This window comes from Camelina sativa, chromosome 3, assembly GCF_000633955.1.
Source record: "Camelina sativa cultivar DH55 chromosome 3, Cs, whole genome shotgun sequence".
Taxonomy (NCBI): Eukaryota; Viridiplantae; Streptophyta; class Magnoliopsida; order Brassicales; family Brassicaceae; genus Camelina; species Camelina sativa.
Window position 1 is genome coordinate 15,109,100 of NC_025687.1, and position 10,689 is coordinate 15,119,788.

At 38.1% G+C, this 10,689-nt stretch overlaps 1 protein-coding gene across 1 annotated transcript; it reads left to right on the forward strand.

Moving 5' to 3' along the window:
* On the forward strand, positions 3,503-4,870 carry LOC104778997. Its single transcript, XM_010503396.1, has 2 exons — positions 3,503-3,710; positions 3,771-4,870. The coding sequence occupies exons 1-2, from the start codon at positions 3,503-3,505 to the stop codon at positions 4,868-4,870; spliced, it is 1,308 nt and encodes a 435-aa protein (XP_010501698.1).

Below are 10,689 nucleotides of genomic sequence, written 5' to 3' on the forward strand. Positions count from 1 at the left end.
ATTATTTCCATCGCAAAATATTAATGTTATTATAAACCCAGAAATGAGTTTCGTCGCAAATCCGTAGCAATTTTGTATTCCTCGCAAATCCGTAGCATAAATTTGCTACGGATTTTGGCTTTTTTTTTTTCATTTTGATATTTATTTTTTTTTATTTTGAAATTTATACATTTATATTTTGACAATAGTTTATAAGAAATAGAAAATATAATCAAAATATAAAATAAAATTCAAACATATATTAACCGAGACAATTTTTGTTTCTAGACAAAAAAATTAAGAAACAAAAATTGTCATATAATCCGTCCAAAAAACAAATGAAACCTTAAAACTTAATATCAAATTGTCTTAAAAAGATGGTGATAGAGAAGGAACTCCGGTTCCGGTTCCTGTGTCTGTGCCATTGCCAGTGCCAATGTCGGTGTCGGTGTCGGTGTCCGTCCCCTGTCTCAGCTATGGTTGGATTGCAGCCATGTTCAATCCTGCTTCCAAACTTAGCAGCAAATTCAGGATCCTTCCCGACAAGGTAGTCAAAGTATGCATTGTAGCTATGCATATTTTGTGCATTGTCTTGAAGTTGAGTGGCTTGAGTTGCGAGAGTAGCTTCAGCGACAGCAAGCTTCTGAGCAAGAACAACCGGATCCTCAGTAGGCGGAAGCGATGGTCCAAAATGGGCTGAAGATGCTTCATTTTACAAAGAACCAACTCCATAAAGTCTATTTTTCTTCTTCGGAGCAACCTACGAGCAATACAATCAAACAATTACTTTCATAGTCATATGAAAGAAAGAACCAACAAGCAACATACAAGATTCATATCCTAGAACAGACACAACAACACAAATGTAGCATATCCTACAAATGCACATTACAATCAGACCAATCTTAGCATATCATATGACAAACTAAAAACAACAACACAAACTAACACAAACTCATACAAGACAAACTTAAGAGATTTCAAAAACCACACAAGAAGTTTACCTCGGCATAAATTTTGTTCTTGGTATGAACAGACAACCCACCAGAAGCAGAACTCTCTGTGTTATCCCCTGAACAGAGCTGAGACTGAACCTCTTGTATCTTTGATGACATATCAGTTACACTCAGGGAAAACGTGGTTGCCGACATCATCGTCCCTTACAAATTCCTCGCAAATTTGCTACTGATTTCGTCATCGCTAACTCGTCGCAATATTGCGAGGGAGTTGCGAGTGTTTTGCGAGGAATTTTAGCGGAGTCGCAAAACCGTACTAACTCCCTCGCAAATTTGTGAGGGATTTCGCCATCGCAAATTTTGCGAGGGAATTACAAGTACCCTCGCCTTCCTAGCAAACTACTCTCAACTCTGTTGCAAATTTGCGAGGGTGTTGCGCCGTCGCAAATTTGCAAGGGTGTTGCACCGTCGCAAATTTGCAAGGACGTTGCGTCGTCGCAGATTTCCATCGCAAATCAACTATTTTCTTGTAGTGTGTTTAACCTTTTACAGCCATAAACTTTCAAATATTATCGTTAAAAAGTTTATAACAGTACAAAACTTTACACAATTGTACTATAAAACATTTTAACTTTAGTACAATCAAGTATCACACAAAAAGTTAATCATCTTATAAAAACATTAGAATCGTACAAAAGTTAAGAATCTTAAGGACATTACAATCGTACAGGAATTCGCAGTCGCACAAAAGACAATTGTATAAAAAATTTCTTCATTTTATAATTATTTTTTTGCAGTCGTACAAACATTAATAATCGTCAAAGAATAATCGAAAGTGGTCTTTCAATACATATAAAATGTTATTTCTGCAAATGTTTTAGAAAAGATTGTGTGGAGTGAGGTTTGCTCGGATGTTATTCGAACTTGAGAGAAGCCCGGCTCCCATTCGGCCAGGTTGGAGCTATTAATGGATGGGCTAAACACTTGGACAATACTATTTCAACACATTCTCACAATACTAAATTAGATATTATCTACTTGATACACTGTTAATATTTACGTATTGGATGGATTTAAGATGAAATCTTTGTTTGACTTAAAAATTTTCAGCTTTGATCTTTTTATTATGATTGTGTTTTTTGTTTAAGAAAGTTTTGAGTTTTTAATTTGCAAAGCATATAATTAAAAGAATAAAAAACGTTTGTGTTTGTTTTTACTTTTTAGTTACCAACTTTGGAAATTGGAATAATAATAATAAATTAGTATAGTTCTCAATCTCATAAGTATAAATTGCTAGGTGGCAGATGCTTATTGACGGACACATATGATCACGTCGTTGATTTGGTTTGGTTAACGAATCTTATTCACAAACTAATTGTCAAACCACAAAAGACGAGTGGGGGATTATTTTTCTCGTCACACTTAATAAAGTCTAATTATCTTTTCTGATTTCAATCATGGGAGACATTAAAACATAATCACGTTTCAATGGACCCAATTATTAAATTATTTACGTCAATTATAACAATAAAAACAAGAAAAACAATTAATGGAGTTATCATAGACTCATAGCACATTCTACTTGATTTTTATTTTTTATTTTTATTTTTTTGGGTTTATATTATGAAGATACATATCAACTCTTAGTCTCTTTACTAATGCGTTCGTTTAAAAATTAAAACTAACAGATTTTACTTGTGTCAACGTAATGTGGATTTAAAATTTTCCAATATTGTTTCTAAGAAAAAACGCATGTGTGAATTTTATGCTACTATATTTTTACGTACATACAACTGGAAATGTTCAATTGATATAGTATGTAAAACCCAAAACAAAAGACAGTAGAGATGACAAGAGACAACACACTACACAAGACAACTCCATCTTCCAACCAATCTTGTCATGCCAACGTCCATTTATTACTACTTGTTAGCACATCCATTAATACACACATTTTTTTGTTTTTTTTTGTCATACCAATTGATACCCTAGTGATATATATGTATACAAATATGTTGTATCCGAACTGACTGGTTACGACATAAGTAAATTATTATATCAAATTTATTCTAAATATTTAAGATTTATAATTCACTTTCGTGATATTAACATTGTAATTTTCTATATAGGAGATTTCAAATATAAATATAAAAAGATGAGCACAAACGTATACATTTGTTTATTCATTTGTTGTACTCTATTGTAATGTATCTGCATTTCAGTGTTTTGATAGCTAAATATTATGCTCTTGAATTGTATAAACCGGTTATAATATCTTTATGTTTTGGTTTAGGTTTATTAAGTAAATCAGTTTAGAGTTTGTATATAAGGCACACTATGTACATTTTATCTTTTTAATGAGAATGAGATTAATTAGTTCATTTAGTAAAATGGTATCAGAGCAAAATCACGATCGTAACTAACTTTTCTCATCTCGATTCCCAGAAAAATCTTCGTTTTTTCGGAAAATTCTCATTCATCTCTTCCACAGATCCAACCCAGAATCTGTTCTTCAAGCTTCGATCATTTTTTCTTCTTCGTCTGTTTTTTGTTTTCTCACAACGACGATGGGGAAGCGAAATTGCAAATCGAAGTACAGATCTGAGACGCCGGATCCACTAGATATTACATCGCCGAGATCTCGCGAGCTACCATATGGTTCGATTCAAGCTCGTCGTGACTCCGATGTTCAGGATACTAACCAAACTCGAGCGATGTTCCCCAAACGTTCTCCACATCACATCGAGGTATCCAATTCACCTGATAATGTTCATAGTCCATATCATCTCCATAGCGCAGATCATCCATGATTAGTTTTAACTGCTACTCTGTTAGACGGAACTAATTATGGAACCTGGATTGTGGCTATGACTACGAGTATAGAGGCTAAGAACAAACTCGGTTTCATTGACGGCTCTATTGTTAAACCTGATGAAGATGATCCATATTGCAAAATCTGGTCTAGATGTAATAGCATGGTCAAGTCCTGGTTGCTGAATAGTGTTACTCCGAAGATCTACACAAGTATCCTCTACACCAAAACAGCTTCGGATATTTGGAAAGATCTACACACACGATTTCACAAGTCAAATTTGCCAAGACTTTACAAACTTCGCCATCGGATTCACTCTCTACGTCAGGGCAGTATGACTCTCTCCTCCTATCACACACAGACTCAGTCTTTATGGGCAGAATTGAGCAGTCTCCAAGCTACAGCTCACTCTGTTGAAGCTTTGATTGCTGAAAGAGAAACTAATCGTGTCATAGATTTTCTGATGGGCCTCAATGATAACTATGATACGGTTAGGAGTCAGATTCCGATGAAGAAAACTCTGCCTACTATGTCTGAAGTTTATAATCTGCTTGATCAAGAGGATAGTCAGAAGTCAGCTCGTCTTCCTTCTCATACTAGTGTTGATCCGACTGCTTTTCAGGTATCCAACACTCAAGTTCAGTTTAATGTTGTTACTTTAGGACAAGGTCAACAATATGGTGGTGACTCAGTGAATCAGAGGAAAGACAAACCTGTTTGTACCTTCTGTGGTAGATCTGGACATATTGCTGAGCGATGTTACAAAAGAGTTGGTTATCCAGCTCACTTCAAGTTGAAGCATAAAGGATCCGTCCTTGCTTTGGCTAATGTGGCTATCGGTGAAACTTCAGAAACTCTCAGTGCTTCATCTGATGATCTAACTCCAACACAGATTCAACAGCTTATGTCATACCTTAGCACCAAGCTTCAGTCTTCAAGCACCATCACCAAACCTGAAGTTCACTCTGTCTTAGTTTCCAAACCTTTTTCTTCAACAGTTTTCCCCATTTCCGGTAAGTTTGATCCCTCTATCCTATGTTCTTTTTCCGGAAATGTTAGGCCTTATGCATGTTCTGTTAATAGCAACGCTATTGCTATTAATGCTTGGGTTGTGGATTCTTGAGCTTCACATCATATCTGTCATGATAAAAGTTTTTTTTCTTATCTCACTATCCTCTCAAACACTACTGTTTCCTTACCTAATGGCGGCCTCGTGAGAATTGTCGGTCTAGGAACTGTTACATTGGGTAGTAATTTAACCTTAGAAAAAGTTCTTTTCATCCCTCAATTCAAATTTAATCTTCTTAGTGTCATCTCTCTTGCTAAACAACTAGGTTATGGGGTCTGGTTTGATGATCATTGTTGTGAAATTCAGGATCGTACACGGGGCCTAATGATTGGGAAGGGTAGCGAAGTGGCAAACCTCTATTTTCTGGATATTGATACGCCCAAAATTCGAGGATCACTCAGCCGGACTAAAAAGGATAGAAACTCGCCAAGGTGCAAGGTGCAACAAGGGAGGTTTGATGCATTGAGGGGTCGCACAGCAGTTGCGGAAGGCTGCTGATATTCCCAACTCCAATCACTGCTAGATATGACACACTAGTCCAGCAAACGGAGGGTGTTGCTTGGATATTACACACCAAAAAACAAAGAAATGTTCTAGACAAAGAACAAAGAGATAAACTCATAAAATAAAAAGGAAAATTGATTGATGATTCTCAAATGAGATTACATGAGTTTATATAGAGATAGAAAACTTGGTCACAAAGCCAAGTATTATTCTTGAAACTAAAACACAATAAAGATAGATAGTTTAATGAAGATTCAACTCTTGAACTTTGTCTTCCAAAGGTGTCCTTCCCAAGGTGAGTTGAACTCAATTTTCGTCACTCCTCTTTGACCACAAAACAAAGTGATTATTTTGGGCTTTCTTGGACTTGAATTAGGCTCAAAGTGGGCTGGAATTGATAGGTATCATCTCCAATAGTTTTTCCCATGCTCTTTTTGGCCATAAGCTCTTGAATAAGTTCATTTAGTGCATTTCTTAGCCTCTTAGCTTTTGCTCTAGTCATTGGTCCTTCAGGTACAAGCAATGATTCCTCCGCTACAAGCTCCTTGGGTTCAAGCTCAACTACAAGTTCCTCGGGTTCAAGCTCAGCTAAAAGCTCCTCCTCCCTAGCTCCATCCATGATCACATCATCCTCCTCCTCTTGAAAAGGATTTGACCGCAAATCTGGATCATCTGCCACAAATGGAGCCAAATCAGCAACATTAAAAATTGAACTCACTTTGTACTTACCTTGCAAGTCGAGTTTGTAAGCATTGTCACTGATTTTTGTCAAGACTTTGAATGGACCATCGACCCGTGGCATTAACTTAGACTCTCTTTCTGCTGGGAAACGTTCCTTTCTCAAGTGTATCCACACTAGATCTCCCTCTTTAAACACCAATTGACGTCTTCCTTTGTTTGCTTGCTTCTCATATTGCTTTGTCTTTGCTTCAATATTGAGTCGGGCTTTCTCATGAATCTGCTTAACAAGTTCAGCTTTCTTTTTCCCATCCATACTAACTCTTTCACTCAAAGGCAAAGGGATTAGATCCAAAGGCGTTAGAGGATTGAAACCATAGACAATTTGGAAAGGAGAATACTTAGTAGCAGAATGAACTGAATGGTTATATGCAAACTCAACATGAGGCAAACATTCTTCCCAAGATTTGATGTTCTTTTTAATGATAGCACGCAAAAGAGTAGACAAAGTTCTATTCACTACCTCGGTTTGTCCGTCAGTTTGAGGATGGCAAGTAGTTGAAAACAACAGCTTAGTTCCTAACTTAGACCACAAAGTTTTCCAGAAATAGCTTAAGAACTTAGTATCTCTATCAGAAACAATAGTTCTAGGCATGCCATGCAATCGCACAATTTCTCTAAAGAACAATTCAGCAACGTTTGTAGCATCATCAGTTTTGTGACATGGGATGAAGTGTGCCATCTTATAAAACATATCAACAACCACAAAGACAGAATCTCTACCTTTCTTGGTTCTAGGTAATCCTAACACAAAGTCCATTGACAGATCAGTCCAAGGTTCAGTGGGAATGGGTAAAGGAGTATACAAACCGTGGGGTTGAAGTTTAGACTTAGCTTGCTTACAAGTGACACACCTCCCACATATTCTTTCCACATCTCTCATTAAGCTCGGCCAGTAGAAATGCTCATGAACCACTTTGTGGGTCTTCTTTACTCCAAAATGTCCCATCAGTCCACCTCCATGTGATTCCCTGACAAATAACTCCCTCAAAGAACATTGGGGCACACAAAGACGGTTATCAAAGAATAGGAAACCAGACATTTGATAATATTTTCCATAAGCGACTTTAGAGCATTTTCTATAAATCTCTTTAAAATCCTGGTCAGTTGTATACAATTGCTTCATGAACTCAAAACCAATCAACTTAGTCTCAAGAGCTGAAAGAAGAACATACCTTCTAGACAAGGCATCAGCCACCACATTTTCCTTACCTTGTTTGTATTTTATGACGTAGTGAAATGTCTCAATGAATTCAACCCAATGAGCGTGCCTTTTGTTCAACTTTTGTTGGCCTTTGAGGTGCTTCAAGGATTGGTGATCTGTATGAATTACAAACTCCTTTGGCCAAAGATAATGTTGCCATGTTTGGAGTGCCCTAACCAAAGCGTATAGCTCTTGGTCATAAGTGGGGTAATTGAGTGTAGCTCCTCCCAATTTCTCACTGAAGTAGGCAATGGGTTTCTTTTCCTGCATCAACACAGCACCAATACCCACTCCTGAGGCATCACATTCTATCTCAAAAGTTTTGGAGAAATCCGGAAGTGTAAGTAAAGGCGCTTGAGTTAACTTCCCTTTAAGTATCTGAAACGCCTCCTCCTGAGCTTGTTCCCACTTGAAACCAACATTCTTCTTGATTACCTCTGTGAGTGGAGCTGCTATTGTGCTGAAGTTCTGAACAAACCTCCGGTAGAACCCAGCTAGCCCATGAAAGCTCCTTACATCTCTAACAGTTTTGGGGCTAGGCCAATCACGGATGGCCTTGATCTTTTCTTCATCCACCCTGAGTCCATCAGTACCTACAATAAAACCTAAGAAAACCACATGATCTGTTCCAAAAGAGCACTTCTTAAGATTTGCAAATAACCTTTCTTTCCTAAGGACGTCTAGGACATATTTCAAATGCAGCTTATGTTCCTCACGGTTCTTGCTATAGATAAGAATGTCATCAAAGTAGACAACAACAAAATGACCAATAAAAGATCGCAAGATATGATTCATCAAACGCATGAATGTACTAGGTGCATTAGTAAGGCCAAAAGGCATGACAAGCCACTCATACAATCCTAGCTTAGTTTTGAATGCAGTCTTCCATTCATCACCTTCTTTCATGCGAATTTGGTGATATCCACTTTTCAAATCTATTTTTGAGAAAATAGAAGAACCATGCAATTCATCTAGCATGTCATCAAGCCTAGAGATTAGATGCCTATACTTTACCGTAATATTGTTGATGGCACGACAGTCTACACACATGCGCCAAGAGCCATCCTTCTTAGGCACAAGGAGAACATGTACAGCACATGGGCTTAGGCTCTCCCTAATGTAACCTTTTTCAAGAAGTTCTCCAATCTGCTTTTCGATTTCCTTTGTTTCCAACGGATTAGTTCGATAAGCCGGCCGTTTTGGAAGTGACGCACCTGGGACGAAATCAATTTGGTGTTCTATACCTCTTATTGGCGGCAAACCGTTAGGGTTTTCTTCTGGAAAGATATCTGAGAATTCCTGCAAAACATCTATCAAATAACTCGGGAGCTCAGGTGCAAGGTCAGAAAATGCTATTAGTGTTTCTTTATACACAAGCAAAAGCAATGGCTGTTGAGAATACAAAGATTTCCTTACTTGACTCTCTTTGACAAAGAAGTTAAAGTTCTTAGGAGATACCTCATGTTTTGCTGGTTTAATTTCTTTGTCTCGGCTTTTTTTCAACTGGACCTGGTCTTGATGGACCTCCAACGGAGTTAAAGGAACCAGAGTGATCTTCTTTCCTTTATGCTCAAAGGAATGCCGGTTGGTGTAGCCATCATGTATTTCCCTCATGTTAAACTGCCAAGGTCGTCCTAAAAGAATATGGCTTGCATCCATGGGAAGGACATTGCACATGATCTCATCTTCATATCGGCCGATGGTAAGAGGAACTGTGACGTACTGTTCACCCGTTTCATTCAACCATTCCAGTTTAAAAGGTCGCGGATGAGGTCTTGTCTCAAGTCCAAGCTTCCTAACAAGAGTTTCACTAGCAACATTAGTACAACTTCCACCGTCAATGGTCAAAGAACAAACTTTATCTTTAACTAAACATCTAGAGTGAAAGAGATTCTCCTTTTGTTCTCGGTCATTGGACTTAGGTTGAACGCTCAATGATCTCCTAGTGACCAGAAGTGTCCCTTGAGTTAGATATTCAAACTGCTCTTCCTCTTCGTCAAAGATTGGTCCCAGATCTTCCTCTTTTTCTTTATCGTCCTCGGACTCCACTTCACCGTTGTCTAGGAGGATCATTACCTTTTGATTCGGACATTTGTTGGCATAATGTCCAAGTCCGTGACATTTGAAACACCGAATATCCCTTGCCCGATTGTTGGTCTCGACTGCCTTTCCTTTCTCAAGACGAGTAGGAGCATTAGTCTTAAAAACTGAATTTGATGGGGTTGAAGACTTACCTTTATCTTGATAACTTGGTTTTGGAGCAAAAGAAGGTTTAGAGAAACCCTTCCTCTTGGTTTGTTGTTCGATTAGAATCGCCTTGTGCAACATTCCCTCCAAGCTTTCATATTCTTGAAGCTCCATTCTGTCCTGAATGTCTCGATTGAGGCTGGCAAGGAATCTGGCCATGGTAGCTTCTAAGGTTTCATCTATGTCCGCCTTTGATCATTAAGCTTTCCATTTCCTGGAAATAGTCCTCCACAGATTTGGTTCTTTGAAGCAAGCGTCTGAGTTTTTGGTGGAGATCTCTGTGGTAATGAGCCAACACAAACCGTTTCCTCATCAAGGTAGTGAGCTCATCCCATGAAACTATTGGTCTTCCACCTGTCCTTCTCCTATGAGTCAAAACTTGATCATACCAGTTAATAGCATAGCCTATAAACTCAATTGCTGCTAACCTAACCTTCTTGAGTTCAGAGAAATTTTGACATTCGAACACTAACTCTATTTTCCTTTCCCATTCTAGATAAACATCCGGATCATTTTTACCTTCAAAGGTTGGAATTTTAAGTTTTAAACCACCTAAATTGTCATTTCTTGTACCAAAAGGATTAACATCACCTTGATCACGGTTTCTATGACTTCGTCTAGGTCGGTTGATTGATCGATCATCTTCTTCATGGAACTCCTCTTCTTCAATTTCCTCTTCGGGCTGGTAAGTCCTCCTTGAACGTTCTCTCCTGGCTGCTGGTCTAGAACGGGTTTGTTGACTGTTCTGAATCTCGTCGAGCCTCTGGTGTAGTTCTTCTAGACCTGAATTCATAAGGTTAGTAATAGTGTCATTCAATGCTCTCATTTGCAAGTTAGATAGCCCGGCGACAGAATTCTCTGGCCGATCTCGTTCTCCATCACTTTCCATGGTTTCCTGAAAACTTAAACACCAAAAGTTAGCAGATAAAAAAAAATCCTCACAAAAGTGTTTCTCTCAATTTTTTTGGTAGGTCACTCAAGAGTTTTCTCCCTAAGTTCTAAGAGAACAAATCCAAGCAACCCAATGGAATTCCCAAGCAACAAGGGAAGAAGGAAGATAGAAAGATAAGAGGATCTTTGTGAAATCTGTTTTAACCACTCCATGGCTGGATTTCTCCTCAGCCAGCATGATTTTTCTTCCACCACCTAGCCAAATGCAAATCTTTTTTTTTTTTTTTTT